The sequence below is a fragment of the Mus musculus genome, chromosome 16 (genome assembly GCF_000001635.26).
Source record: "Mus musculus strain C57BL/6J chromosome 16, GRCm38.p6 C57BL/6J".
In the NCBI taxonomy this organism is placed as follows: domain Eukaryota; kingdom Metazoa; phylum Chordata; class Mammalia; order Rodentia; family Muridae; genus Mus; species Mus musculus.
Genome location: NC_000082.6, coordinates 90,385,012 through 90,400,533, shown reverse-complemented (window position 1 = coordinate 90,400,533; position 15,522 = coordinate 90,385,012). Strand labels below are relative to the sequence as shown.

General features: G+C 49.1%; 1 protein-coding gene across 2 annotated transcripts in view; it reads right to left on the bottom strand.

Annotated features, from left to right (window-relative positions):
• Window positions 1-15,250, bottom strand: part of Hunk (hormonally upregulated Neu-associated kinase) — a 114,272-nt gene extending 99,022 nt beyond the window's left edge. The window contains exon 1 of one of the 2 annotated variants that reach the window (XR_384941.3): window positions 13,818-15,250. Coding sequence is in view for 1 of the 2 variants with exons in the window: in NM_015755.2 (NP_056570.1) it covers window positions 13,818-14,078 (261 nt within the window). In the remaining variant the exon portion in view is untranslated. The remainder of the gene's footprint in view (window positions 1-13,817) is intronic. The other variant, NM_015755.2, reaches the window with a different exon arrangement.
• Window positions 15,251-15,522: the final 272 nt, after the last annotated feature.

The following is a 15,522-nucleotide window of genomic DNA, read 5'->3' as shown; positions in this document are numbered from 1 at the left end:
AAAGTTTCAGACCGCCCAGACTGGCTCCTAGCCACGCCCCCTTCTGAGGCTGAACTCTTCCCAAAGGCTCAGTAGGCCCAGATAAAAACCTCCACTCTGTCCTCAGCGCCTCTCACTGCTTAGAGGTCACCATGATGTTTCCGTGTGCGGTCACTTTGTCTATACATTGCAGTTGTTCACAAATGTGTTTGTTCATAAATGTTGCATGCATGTAAACTGTCTGTTTTAAAGAGAGAAAAATAAAACCTAAAACCTGTGGCTCTGATCACGGTTATAGAGTGCCATATACTTGATTTTAAGATCTGTGAACATGTATGAACGGGTACGTTATGCAGGTAAAGAGGGCTGTTGTTGGTTTTAAAATATACAGGGACATCTTGGAATTTACCAAAATATCAATGCATTTTTAAATATCAACATCTTTTTGACAATGTTACAATGTATCTCTGTAATGCACTATCATTTCCTAAGTTCTCATTTGTTTATTGATTAACAATTAACATGCATTGTAAAGTGTACTTTTGGTAAAGAAGGTTAAAGAATAGAAAAGCTTTGGAGACAATAAATTTATGTGAGAAATTATAAATAGATGATTATATGAATTATAATTCCTATGGTCAAAATTCTATTATACTGATACTAAATTGATGTCTGATGCTGTTTACAATAATAAAATTTTCTGAAGTACGGATCTGCTCTTAAGAATGTTTATAAAAATGGGCTTAGAAAAATAATTATTGTGTTCCATCCTTCTACTAAATGAGACATATAAAACCTGAGATTAGATTTCTCCAAATTGTGCTAGTATGTAACTCTGAATGGGCAAAGCTGTCTCTTGTTGAATAGACACTGTCTAACAGTAGGAAAAATTCTGTTACAAAGAATTATGCCTACTAGAGACATTCCTGCTAAATTACAGTGATCATAAAACTTATTCTGCTGGACAAATAATTCAATCTATTTATAAATTTGGCTGCTTGGACAAAATCCTCATTGTGCCTGCGATCTTCAGTCCTCTGGACGGAGAGTTAAATAAGCGACGGCCATTAAAGATCACGAGTTCATCAAGGCTCCTTCCAGAAGAGATGAGCAAATGAGTTCATTTGCTGGCGGACTTCCCCAGCCTAGAAGGGAAGGACTGTATTCAAACACGTCTTCAATCCTGCTTCACTTAAGAGATGTGTACGATTTTTCTGAGTTGTTCCTCAGTGTAAAAGGATGGCGATCTTGATTCTGCCCAGACTATAGAAAAGAATGGCTTCGTGTCCTTCCTGCAACCCAGTTTTTCATACAGCTGTCTGCTTGCCCAGAGCCCACTCTGGTATCTGAAAACAGTCGAAAGTGTCGCTGTCTTTATGAATGTACTTTACGATTACACAGTATAATTTGTATACAAAGAAATCTCATTTGAAATAGACACACACAAAAAAAAGCTTACTTTAAATATACCAAAAGAAATTCCATTTGGGGATACAAATATATGTATTTTTATATAAAAACACTTTTGTGTGTGTGTGTGTGTGTGTGTGTGTGTGTGTGTGTGCGTGTGTGTGTGTGTTCATGGGAGCACATGGAAGTCAGGGGACCACTGTGTGAGAGTCAGTTTTCTCCTTCCTTCACACAGCTCATGGAGACTGGACTCAGGTTGCCAGGCTTGGCAGCAAGCACTTTGATCCATCATTTTGCCAGTCCAGTCCCATATTTTATATCCAAACTCTTACAGCCAAAAACCTTTTCCTATTAAGAAAAGTAGTAAGCAGGCCAGGCCATTTCCTACAGTTAGGGATACCTAGAGATTTAAATGAACTCTCCTAGTGTAAATTAGAGGCTGTTTTTAGGCCTTTGACACACACTATGCTTTATATTTTTTATTTTATTTTATTTTAGTATTAGGTCTAATACTAACAATATAAAAATCAGGCTTATCTTGAAGGCTGAGCAATGATCCAGGAAATCCTGCCTCCGTGGCTTTGGGAGCCATTTTTCTCACCTGATGATTCAGCGTCACCCTCCTCAGATCTGAGGAATGAGCTTCCTGGCAGCAGGACATGGGACAGGATCTGTCCTGCAGGGCCAGTGGGGAGCTTCCCAGGAGAGGCTACACCAGTGTCTGCGCCCTTCAGAAAGCCGCATCGGGCTGCCATGCTTCCCCAAGTGTGCAGAGCTGGAAGGACGTTACAGGCCCAAAGCCAAGGGTTATACCTTGAGCTACCTTAGCCTTAAAACAAAGTAATCAACAAAGAGTCAATCTATTACCGTTATCATCAAGTGACTTAACAGTCTTGCAACCACATCAAAATAACTTAATGATGTCAGCTCTAGGGGGAGCTGTGACAACCGTAGAAATCTACCTGTTCCCTGCAATAGTCGAAGATCAACCCAACCGCTTCCGTCAGTCTCCTCTTTGTCTTCTGCCCACACTTGGCAACAAATAAAACTCAAATTGATTCCACGGCTCTTCACAGGCATCCAGACAGACCTGTGGTTATTCGTTTACTCATAGTTTTTATTTTCATGTCCATCCACCCCTCTCCAATCCCTCTGCTAAGCCGGTTCATGTAGACCACCATAACGTAAATACACCATATGTATTTGCGTAGACAAGGCCCTCCTGGTCTATGAATATTGATTGGTACCAGCCTCTTAACCATCACTCCAGGCTGGGGAGGCTTCCAAGATGCCCTAAGAGTTTCAGGAAGCAGCTAGAGGTTAACTATGGCACTCATCCTCTCTCTGTCCCTCCTCCCTCTTTTCCCTCCTTTTCTTTTATACAGACAAACAAGGTGGAGATGTTAGATCCCAGACCAGTCACTGCTAAGGCAGTGCCAAAACACAGCTGAGTCTCCTCACTCCACTCGCATAGCTGAGTGGTCTCACCCTGGGACTCCATTCTCTTGGCCCCTGGGGTCGACATGCATTCAGTATATGGGGCTCTCCTTCACACTTCTCTACAAGTCCTCAAGACCACACATTCCTTCCTCAAAATACAGAAGTTCCTGTGCCTCCCCCCTCCTCCCAAGAGCCAACCTGTACTGTGGAGTACTCATCGTTCATACGGCAAGAAGCCACCATCCTCTGAATCTGTAAGGAGGGACCCCACTCTGCCATGTGGACCTGAACCCCTCTGTTCCCCTGACATCTACTGTCTGTGGTATTAGTGACTCTTTCTGTAAGTCTCTTACCCAAAAAGGCAACCCTCTTCCTTGGCCTCTTTGGACCTCAAATCCAAGACTTCCACAATGGAAAAAGGAGCACATATGCCCACCCTATCCATCCTTGGAGGATTTAAACAGAGGGCAGGAGGCATGCATGGGTAAGCAGTCCTAGTTCAGGTGTGGTCCTTGTCACCCAGGGTCGACCAGTCAGTGTCTCAGCTCCAGAAGGTCTTGAAAGTTACTCTGACAAGCTATCACAGCTGTGTGAAATCTCTTTCTGGAGACACTTCCTCTTCTGGCTGGCACCAGGCTTCCCCTTTCTGCAGCAGAGATTACTGGGGAACTTTTAATCCTTCGGGCCTATTGTTTCAACCAAAGGGAGAGACCTAGTGTCTCTCCTCAGAGTATCTCCTCTCCTAGGGAACTTACAAAAGTTGCTAGCCATCCTGTCTCTCTCCCCTTCCCCCTCCACTGCTTCCTTCCCTGAGAAACTCTGCTGCCAAAACGTTATATTTATTTATGTCTATACCCAGTGTGGTATCGTATAATTTATATTTAACATTATATTCATATATGTTTTTATGTACACACACCACACACAATCTTATGGTGAGCGTGTAAGGGACAGAAGCTGGGTGTTACAGAAGTGGGAAATCATCCCTTGCTCCCCAGGACCACACGTGAAGGTTCCTACCCACAAGCTCTCCAGCTCTGCCTGGAGCTCTAAGCGTTCATCCCTAACTGATGAATGATGTGGTTAGCAGCCTACTGACCGACACTTTCCTTCGGAAGCACTCAGCTAACACACAGAACGTTAATGAAATGTTTTCTTGGGTGAATCTGGCTTTGTTTTCTTTGATGGGTTTCCCAAGCTTTGGGTTTTTATGTGCTAAGATCAATCGATCCCCAGGGCGCTGAACAAGCCACAAGAGGAAACAAAGACAGGAAATGAAGACAGTAGTAACTACCACAAAATGTTCCCTGGGCAGAAGCGTCGTATCCATACGACATGAAGGAACTGGCCTGCAGCTGGTGCGACATAGACAGGCAGCTGCAGGATTCTGACCTCCGTCCTATCATGGCTTGAAGACTAAGTCTCTTCAGTGACCCTTTGTGCCCAGTGGACACTCATGCTTCCTGCCCACTCTAGAAACAAAGATCAGGTGACCCACAGAGGTGGCTCATGGAAAAACAGAGTTCAAAGGACTGGAGAGATGGCTCAGCAATTAAAAGAACATTGTTGCTCCCGCAGAGGCCCAACGTTCAGTTCCCAGTACTGACCCGATGGCCTCTTCTGGCTTCCACAGTTTTCTGCACACACATGGTATGCATAAACTCACGTAGGCAAACACACACACACACACACACACACACCACATTAATTAATAAATAGTGTTCAAACTGTTGCAGCAATGTGTCCTGACAACACAGAGCCACAAGACAGGCTGGAAGACACTAACTCAAGCCAAGGATGAAAGCCTGCAAAGGTCACACAGCGAATGAGACCAAATCTCATCAAATGGCTCCAAAAAGAGGCAAGTGGAGCCCTGAGGATTACAGAGTGCTTCGGCAAGGATCTGGGTTAGGAGACTAATAAACTTAACGGAGAAAATTATAGTCAAAGAGGCAGACTTCAAGCCTACGTATGTCTCCATGGGAGACATCCAAAAAAAAAAAAAGATGTATGTTTGCAAATAGCAACCTCTTTCATCTGCTGTAGCGTTGGTTCACAGTCTCTGGGAAGAGCCGAGGGTCCAAGAACGGTGCTAAGACACCACAGAATGGGTGTCTCCTGTCTCATCCTGTCACTCTAATAACCAGTTAACGACCCTAACAAGTCGCTATAGAAAGCACAGTATTGTTGGGCCATGGTTTTCTTCAGGGTGTCAGCCCAGCAAGCGGATCAACCCCAGACATGGCCAGAAACATGGGGGGCGGGGAGAATGGCCATGAGTGACAGCTGACAACCTGACGGCTCAGAAAGCCCTCCTCTCATCTCATGTGAGGTAACTTTTCCTAGGGAAGAGACAGAGGTGAACATCCACTCACCCTAGATGGGCACCAGCAATAGACCAAAGTACAATTTCACCAAAGCCCATTTTAGTGAGATCAAGGAGTCACGAGTGAGGGGTTTCTTACAGGGTGACCCCCAAAACAGCAGCATCGCTGAAAAGTCCCGTTCCATCACAGATGGTGACCCCATTGAAGTTACACCATGTAGTTCTGATTTTTAATTAACCCTTTTTTTATGCACCCCAAATCTCCTGGGATCATTTGCAGCTGTTGGAAAGAGACAGGAAACAATGGCTGGAGTCTTGGGGGAGTTTCCTGACTCCCCTCTCCTACACATTATACTGGTGAGTGTTTGTTAAAGGTTCTATTGCCATTATCTCAGGCCTGGCTTGCACTGTCTTGTTCTGCTCTTGTTGCTATGGCTACCGGGCAAAGTCCAAGATGGCATCTTGTTATACCCAGAAGAAAAGGTGCTCTACAACACCCGGGAAGATCAAAGCATTCTTCCGTCCATCATGAACTCTAGTGAATGCCCTGTGTGTGCCCGAGGGGACTCTTGGCATCAGGAACAGGGCAGTGGGTCTCCTCTTCATGAGACTTATTATGGTCTCGTGAGGAGGTGAGCTCATGAGAGCATCCAGACCATGGATGATGTGAATGCATCAATAAGAGCCCCACTGCGCCCCTCCCGTTCACAGATGAGAGGCTGGGCTCTCCACACCTCTCAGAGACAAGGTCTTTAGAGATGTCATGGAGTTGGGGGTGGGGTTATTAGAGGGGAAGCTGACCTCTTCCTTCTTGGGATACCTTACTGAGCATGAATGGAGGTTTCTTACAGGGTGACCCCCCAAAACAGCCAGTACCCCAAAAAGAGAAAGGTGATCGGAGACACAAATGACTAAAACTTGGAAAGACACAGAGGGAAGACAGTTGTCTACAAGCCAAGGAACAAGGTCTCAGAGACAGAGAGAGAGAGAGAGACTCTTCCCACAGCTTTCAGAAGGAACCACCCTCACCAACCCTGATCTCCAGCACTCCTTTGCTTTCCTAGTCCCTGGGAACACATTTCTGTCTTCCAAAGGGTCAGCTTGCCAGGAAATTACCTGTGACATCTTCAGTGACCTAAGATGTAGCAGGTTGAACTATGCCCCCCACGCAGCTTCAAGTCCTGACCTTTAGGCCCGTGACTCTCAACCTTCCTAATCCTGTGTCTCTTTCATACAGTCCCTCATGATACAGTGATCCCCCAACCATAAAATTATTTTTGTGACTACTTCATAACTATCATTTTCATAACTATGTTAGGAGTCATAACATAAATATCCGAGACACAAACCCTTTGAAAGGGTCGTTTGAGCCCCCAAAGGGGTCAGGAGCCACAGATTGATAAACAAGTGTTCTAGTGGCCTATGAATATGGTCTCATTTGTAAATGGAGTCTTTGTGGATGTAATCAAGTTAAAAGGAGGCAAAACTAGATTAGAATGGATTCTAAACCCAGTGATGGGTGCCTTTATTGCAAGAAGGAAGCGACTCAGCCAGGAGACATCCTGAGAACAACACTACAGGAAAAGGGAGACAGAGATTGGCAGGCCATGTTAACAAGCATGGGTTACAGAGGTGCTACCAGCATCGAGAACCAAAAGAAGCAAAGAACCTCTGGAGGGTGGGGGCCTCTTCCCAGGCTTCATTCTGGACTCCAGCCATGCGACACAAAAAATATCTGTTGCTTCAGCCACCTAATCTGTGGTAACTTGTTACAGACACCTTAGCAAACTAATAGAGAAAGTCAGAAAGAAAAGCCACTCGAGGCATGCCTCTGCTGAGTCACTGCAGTTAAAGACGCTGAGAGGGGGGTGCTCACCTGTGCAGAAACCTGCTGCCGGCACCTGAGGAGAAAATGCATAAAAGACCCCAAATCCACTGGCAAATATAAGCCACAGTGCTGGTGCTCAACACAAGGACTCTGGAATTTGCCAGCATCACCCAGTGAGTGTGATCTCCAGGCTCTGATTCTCTACACTTGTCTGCTTGGTCTCGTAAGGTAGACTAGAACATCTTGGGAGCCTGGAGGATATTGGGAAGAATAGAATCCCCACCCAGGAGTCTGGTTGAAAACTCTCACCAGCTGAGAGTCAAGGATGCCAGCACAGTTAACCTTTGCTGTGAAGTCTGTCTGTGTAGAGATAATGCCCCTTTTACAGAGAGAGACATCGTAAGGATGTTAAGATAACAATGAACCATTGAGGGCTGGAAAGATGGCTCAGTGACTAAGAGCACTGGCTGCTCTCCCAGAGGACCTAGGTTCAATTCCCAGCACCCAGAAGGCAACTCACAACTGTCAGTAACTCCAGTTCCAGGGGATCCCACACCCTCACGCAGACATACATGCAGGCAAAACACCAATGCACGTAAAATAAAAATAAATAACTCATTAAAAAGTAAAATAAATTAATGAACCATGCTTAAGGTCTAAAACAGATATGGCCCTTCCCTGTATATCCCTCCACTCCATGCTGGAAGCCAGCCATGTTCTAGAAACTTCACAAAGAAACCCCATCTACAGTAAAAGACAGGTTTTAGTCCCCTGTGCAACCCTCACGACACATGGCTTTACCAGACTGCCATCCCATCCAAGGCATCTAGAGGGCCACCCTAAAATCATCGTTTCATCCCTTGAAAAAAAAAGGGGGAGGGAAAGGGGGAGGGCCTTCTCAGCAACCTTCGCAGACACAACTTGAAAGCGGCCAACATCCTAAGTACGACTGTTGCTGCGATGAGCTGTCCCTTGAGGAGCCTACACACCCACGTGGGTGTGTACTCCTCTCTCCTTAAGCACCTCTCCACTGACCTCATATTTAAGACTTTTGTGTGTGCATTTGTCTGGGCGTATACACGTGTTCACCTGTGTGGGCACAGGAAAGCCTGGGGTTGGCATCAAGTGTCTTCTCAGTCGATCTCCACTTTACTTCTTGAGGCTACAAGTATGCTCACCTCTTCCGCTAGCCTGGCTCATCAGCTTGCTCTGTGGAGTCTCCGTCTCTGCCTTCTCCTTGCTAAGATACCAGATGACCTACCACACCCAGCTGGCTTTTAGGTGAGCTCTGTAGATCCCAACTCTGACCTTAACATTTGCACAGCAAGCACTCTAACTGAGCTATCTCCCCGGCTGTAAAAATTGTGTGTGTGTGTGTGTGTGTGTGTGTGTGTGTGTGTGTGTGTGTGTGTGTGTTTGGGGACACATGTGCCCTGGTACACCTATGGAGGTCGAAGGACAACTTGGAGAAGTGAGTTTTTTTCTTCCATCTTGTGGACCCCAGAGATTCGACTCAGATCACCAGTCTAGGCATCAAGCATCTTTACCTACACCTGAGCCCACCCCCGAGCAGTTTTCCAGCCCTAAATTCTCCCTAATAAAGTTCAACTCTGCTTCTTGCTTCATCCTGAGACTCCATTCTGCACAAATGTCAAGAATCCAGCATCTGGGCTGAAGCCTCAGGATGCGTCGCCTTTCTGTTGCTGGTGATCTTACCATCCAACCACACGCCCGTGAGAGAGCAGAGAATCCAGAGGACAGCATCTGAGTATGGCAGGGCCTGGGCGGAGTAAAGGGTGAGGCTGGCGTGGCTCAGTCAGTACGAGGGCTTGCCTATCATACACAAAGGCCTGAGTTTGCTCACCGTGGTGGTTCGGATGAGAATGGCCGTCATAGGCTCATGTATTTGAATATTTGATTCCCAGTCGGTGGAACTGTTTTGGAAGGATTCGGAGGTGTGTCACCAGCAGTAAGCTTTTGAAGTCTCCAAAGCCCGTGCCCAGTGCAGTCTCCCTCTCTGCCTCCTGACTGTGGATCACATGTAGGCTATCAGCAACTGCCCCAGTACCACTCATGGCTGCATGTCACCATGCTCTCTGCCATGAGGGTTGTGAATTCACCCTCTGAAACTGTAAACAAGCCCTCGACTAAATGTTTTCTTTTGCCTTGGTCACGGTGTCTTTCACAACAATATAACAATAACTAAGACAATCTCTATCACTAGATAAACCAGGCATGGCATGGTGGCAGATACCCATAATCCTGTACTGTAGAGGTAGAGAAAGGAGGGCCAGGCAAGCAGCTCAAGGTCACTTTTCCCAATGAATAGTTGAGAGGGACAACAAACTTCAGCCCAAATGCTAATTTATACCCAGGCCATCAACCCAACAGGCCCATGTGGCTAGCGCTCTCTACGCCTCCTGGGAAGATAATCGCCGCTCTGGTTGATGCTACATCCCTAGAATAGCCAGAGACATGCAGACATGGATGGGCCCACAGACCTGAGTCAGATTAGTAAGTAGAGCGGGACACCTGCAGAGAAAATGCAAGGTGCGCTCCTCCTCGTGGGCGCCGCTCCTCCTCAGCGAGCACCGGGCACCAGTCTGCTTAGGGATGCTGACTCACGCCATCCTTTGAAGTCCTTTGGCCCTGTGTCAACGAGCACTGGGGAAGAAGCCCTACGTGCCAATTTCCAGCGTTCCCCAAGTACTTCAAAAAGATGAGGCGAGGCAGGAAGTTCAAAAGAGTGTGCCCACAACCTCACCACCTGTAATCCAGGAAATTATAGGCACTGCCTTGCACGCGGGACCCACAGGGCAGGTGCCTCTGAAAACTGCCTCCTTCCTCCCAAGGAGCCCCTGCTGAAGGTTAATGGGAACTTCCAGTTCTCCACGTGTGCCCTGTACCTCAGAACCGTCGCTCCTGAAATTTCTCTCTCTCTCTCTCTCTCTCTTAAAAAGAAATACAGGATTTTAGCACCTGTTTGTTTCAGAAATACATGCTAAAAACAGATCTGCCAAAAGGCCACCTCTAAAATTAGTCATATTTCCTGCTCCGCAAAAAAAACGTAGTAAAGGGTAATTTTAGTAACTTCTTCACTCCAGGTATCTGGTGCCGCTGCACTCCGTGAGTGATGACTTGCAACTTACTAAGCAGGCAGTCCTTGTTTTCGCCCCAAAATAGCTCTACTGACACGTATAAAGGGGCTTTTTAAATAAAAGTCAAAGGTTAGACTGAGTTCCTGGAGTCCCTTCACTGACTTTCATGTACCCACCTTGGCCTCTGCATCCCAGGTGAAGGTGCCAGTGCTCATGGCTCTACTGAATGCTCCAGTTGGCCTTCCAAGCCCACTGTGCCCGAGGTGGTCTTAGACCTTCCCCACTGCGCTTCTTCACCGTGTTCATAAATATTTTTAATATTATTACACTTACTGATGGAGGGCACACGCGGAAGTGCACTTGTGGAAGTCTCAAGATTACAGGAGGACATGCAGGAGTTGGTGGTTTTCTTCTTCTACCCCAAGAGTACCAGGGATGAAAGTACTTGGGTCATCAGGCCGGCACCCACCTTTAACCACCGAGCCATTTCAGTTAGATGTCACTCAAGTTTTAAAATGTGATGGTAACTTCTCATGGGCCTAACACAGGTCCTTCTTCCCTAACGAGAACCACTTTGAGACAAAAAACAGAGGCTCTCCAGTCTGTAAACGCTGCTAGCCCATACTCCTGCCCAGCAACTGTTCTCTATGTCAAAGCCACGGGGAATTACATGTTCAGAATCTAACCGAATGATGTCTCCTGGTCCAAACATCACTCCAGCCATGACTGAGAACATCGTAATTAAGAACCTCACATGATTGAGTGAATATTTATTTTTATAAAGCCAGATGGGCAGAGATAGTTTTTGCTTAAAAGCTAAAGGGAAGCAAAACTTAGGTCTCAGCCCTAAGCCATCCCTTTGTGTTCAGCAGTAAGGGGGCCATCGAGATTTGGATGGCTTCCAAGCAAACGGCTTCACGGTGGCAACAGGAGCCTCTGGGTGAGACAGGACTGAGTCCAAAAGGAAAGCGGGTAAAGCAACGTGCTTGTCTTCTGGACTCAGCCGGGAATTCCTAGCAAACCCAGGAGGATTTTTATCCAAAGCGTTCTGGAAATGTGCACCTTACCAAACACACCACCAACCACCCACACTGCCTCGGACGCCTTCAACGAGCAAGAGTCTAGATTTAACCACAAATCAACCAAAATAAAATGCATGCTTTGATAAGAGTGGCTCTGGAACAGACGGAATGTGAGATGGTGCCCTCGTCTTCCCTTCATCCTCTGTTCCACAAACGCATTCCTCAAGATGAGCTACTCCGGGTCCTTCTGCCCAGGTGGCTCAGGGAGGACTTAGTTCCCACCACAGGATTCATCCCTTCCTCCTAAAAGAGAAAATCTGCACCCACTAAAAAGGAGAAGAAAAGGAAGCCTTTAACTAAACCTACGCACCCTAAGAAAGTTGTGATAGGCGGGGAGGCTGGGAGCCTGGAAGCAAGCTTTCACAGAATCTGCCTTTCCTGAAGTGAAGCCCCTTGGCCTGCAGTTTAGTTTGCAAATAGCTTGAGGTAGCCTCCGCTTTTCCTCTAGCTTTGCTTAATAAAGCAAAACCCAAAAGAAAGGAGGGCCTGGGACTCAGAAACTCACCAAATGTTCTCCCTCTCCCCCTAGCCCTCTCCCCTCCCCCTCTCCTTCTCATCTCTATAATCAGCTAAAACCCACATCTATTAGTTAAGCATTAAAGGTGTAGGGTTAGGGAGATAAAAGCTATGAATAGCACCACTGTTTCTTTAAAGCTCACCGTTGAAGGAGCTAATATCCAGGTCCCTCCCTGATACTCTGTTGTCCCCAGAGAAAGGTCCCTCCTGGTTAAAGAAAAGCATTGCAGGAATGACCAAGGTTTGCATCCCTGGCCTCTGCATTGACAACTATGGTCTTTAACTAGATCTGATCAACTGGTCCAGGGGGAAAAAACCTTATATTCAACAATCCTCCTCTCAATGCAAAGATGAATTGAGCCATCATAAAGACAGGAGGAAATGAGACCCTTCATCTAGACCCCAGTTGGGCAGAAACCTCCCTGTATTTATTCCTGCTAGGCAGGAGCTAACACAGGAGTCCAGAACTGAATCAGGGCTGAACCCTGAATACCCCAGGCAGTGCAGCCAAGGACAAAAGTATTATCCCATGGGGCAAAACTGCCCTAGTGAGGAGCTGAGGTCCAGCCCAACATGGCAAAAAGCTCTAAGAAGTTCTGATCTCTTTAGAGAGGTGATGTGCATAGCCAGACTAAATCCTCTAGATTTTGAGAGCAAAGTCCTTCGCCTCTCCCTGCCAGAACAGAAATGAGCTCCCTGAAATCAGTCTGCATCACTGATGTGTGTCCGGCAGACAGCCCACTGCGCACCAAAAAGTAAATAAATATTCCCTTACTCCACTGAGAACAACTAGGACGGGTCTAAAGAGTTTCTCCTTTGAAGAGCTAATGTGAGTTCATACTGAATGCTGGGTTTTTTTTGTTTGTTTGTTTTTTGTTTTTGTTTTTGTTTTTTTGTTTTTTGTGGGTGTTTTTTTTTTTTTTTTTTTTTTTTTTGCTTGGAAATTCGGGCAAGAGACACTTGAAAATGACTGCTCGGTCTAACCCTGCTTACCCAGTATAAAGGGGCACCCCACTTGGAATGGCTACAGAAAAAGAAGATAAAGTCAAAGGGTGATGGAACCCAGTGCTCAAATGTAGGGGTTTCCAGGACAACAGAAACCAAGAGGAAATCAAAGGTATCCAGAGGCTAGAAAATGACTAGTGTGGTGGCCCTGGCCTGTCACCAGACTTCTCACAGTTCATCACTGTCACAAACCCCTAGGCTGGGCAAGGAAACCCAGAGCAGCAGGCCCGAGGGCTTGGCCCTTGGGCTATTTGCTGCTAGGACCGGCTGAGTTCCCCTCCTCCGCCCGCGCGGACAACCCCCAGCCTGGGTGATTAGAGTATTGGGTCCCTACAAAGATACCAGTTTGGCAGCCCAGAGCAATTCCCTGCCTGAGGCCACCCAGCCTCAAAAGTAAGTCAGCTTCTTGGGTTTCTTTTCACAAATCTAAGTTAACACCTGAGATCTGCCCGCACCCGGCCTGGCAAGAGTTCACTCTCTCACTTCTAATTAGGTCGAAGTAGAGTCCCTCCGGGTGTGGGGGAGGGGCCCCTTTCCTTTACTGTCTTCTAGAAAGATGAAAAGGTATCTGCAAACTTCTAGAGTCCAGGGCCTGTGTAGTTCTGCACCTGCCAAAAGCAGGATCGTTACTCCAACAGTTGCCCCAGCCCACACGGGGGGAGAGGGGAGCTTACAGGGCCCCAACTCCCCTCCACGTCCTCGCCTGAGCCCAGGAGGGATGAAACTCTAAGCAACCTCAGACTGGCTGCCTTGCTCTCCCGCCGCCGCACATTCCACAGGCAAAGCTGAACCCCAGCCTGGATCTAGTTCCCGCCTCTGCACTGATCCATGCCCCTACCGCAGGACCCTCCACCGCCACCTCTCCCCTCCCTTCCCTGGCGTCCGCCAGGCGGCACCCTTCCAAAACAAAACAGAAAGACGGTGCGGGGTAGCTTCGCGGGTACATCTATCTGCCCGGGTACCCCACCCCACGAACGTGAGCCCATCACCACCATCATCCATCAGTAGGTGCCCGGTGGCCCACTAGGAGAGCCTGAGCGTGCGTCTAGCCACACTGGGTTGGAGAGCCAGGCTGAGTGCTCGCGGGACAGTGCTCCCGGGTCCTCCCGCCAGGCCCGCGCACCCCAGCTCACCTTTTCTCCCGTCAGCACGTGCAGCCCCTCGCGCACCTTGGCGAAGGAGCCCTCTCCCAGCTTCCTGCTGCCGATGAGGTAGTTGCCCACGCGCTTGTGGTGCTGGAAGTCCCGGAGCCGCTCGCGGGACACGCCGCTCACCCAGGCGGGCAGGAAACTTCCCTCGCAGGCCGCCGCCGGCCTGGTCGTGTCCTCCGCGCCTCCATCGCCCCCCGGTGCCGCCGGCTCGCCCAAGAGCCCGTCCCCCGCCGCTGCCGGCATCGCGCTCGCTCGGCTCCCGCGCTCGCAGCCGCTCCTCCTCCGGCTCCCGGGGCTGCCCTGGCTCCTCCTGCCGCCGCCCTGGACCCGGCCCCGCCCGGCCCGGGTCTCTGTGCTCACGCCCCCCGCGCCTCTGTGCTAGCGCCGCGCGCAGACAATAGCTGGCGACCGGGCGACCGGGGACCCGCCCCCGAGAAGTTCGTCCTCCGAGGATCGATCGCCCAGATCGCGCCCGCGGTCCCGTCTGGTGCCCCGATCGGCTGTGAGAGGGAACAGCGGCTGCTGGTCCGAGAGGGGCACAGTCCGGTGGCGGAGTCCCCCAAGCCCGGGCGCCGCCGCCCTCTGGCCCGCCGGGTCCTCAGCGGTGCTCCCCGGGGCCGCTCCCGCCGGAGAGGAGCGCGCGGCGGGCTGCAGGCGCCCTCTGGAAGGCAGCAGAAGAAAGCCCCATTCAGTTTGAATTTGCAGAAATTTAATCCGCTCGCGGGCGGCGGGGACAGAAGCGAGCTCCACTCCGCAGCTTGAGCACTTTCAAATCCCTCGTAGCCCCTCCTTCCTTCCCCGCGCGCAACAGCCGAACTCGACCCTCGCTGGAGAGGGGAGGGGAAGGGAGCGGCGGAGTGGGCGGCGAAGCCACCTGAGCGCCAGACAGGGGGACCCCGCGCGGCCGCGTAGACGCGCGCTCCTGGGCTGCCCAAGACCTGCTGCCTCCCGGGGTGCGGATCGCGCAGGTTCTGAGCTTGAGCTTTCTGGCCCTTTCGAGAGTGAATGTCCTCACCAACAGCACCCACCATAGGCAGGGGAAAGAGAAAGAGAAGCTTTGGACTGTAGCAGAGTTGGATACCCAACCCAGAACCTGGCACACAGTAGGGACTATGGAAGATGGGTGGGTGGGTACCTAGCAGGCTATGTGTCGGGGCTCGCACACATACTCGATTGCTGTTGTCCGTGGAGAAGCAGCCGCCACAGCTAACAGTAGTGGCGGCAGCGTAGGAACCAGGGCGTTTGCTGCTTGTGCGCGTTCGTTTGCCCCCTCTCTGCTTTCCTTAGAGATGATGTATTGCAGGGTGAGCCGGACCGGACCGGACCGGAGCCTCACTGCTCCTGAATGCTTTTATTCTGCGGGCTCTGTGAGTGCACTGATTTCACCTAAACAATAAACATAAACAGCCTGAGACACCTACCCATTATTCTCCAGGATCCCCAATATATTCCTGAAGCGAAATGAGAGACACACACACACAAAAAGGATGCGGAGAGGGCTTTCCAAAATGCGACCTGTTGAGGTGCCCGCGTCTAATGCAAATTTAACCTCTGATCACACATCATCTGAGCTCAAAGGGAGGATTCGGTCCTAACAAAGTTCATTTCATTGTTTACCCCGCAGTAAACAGTTATGACATCATCGATCCACATTTATGCTCTGAGGTGGGGGAGGGGACACAGCTGT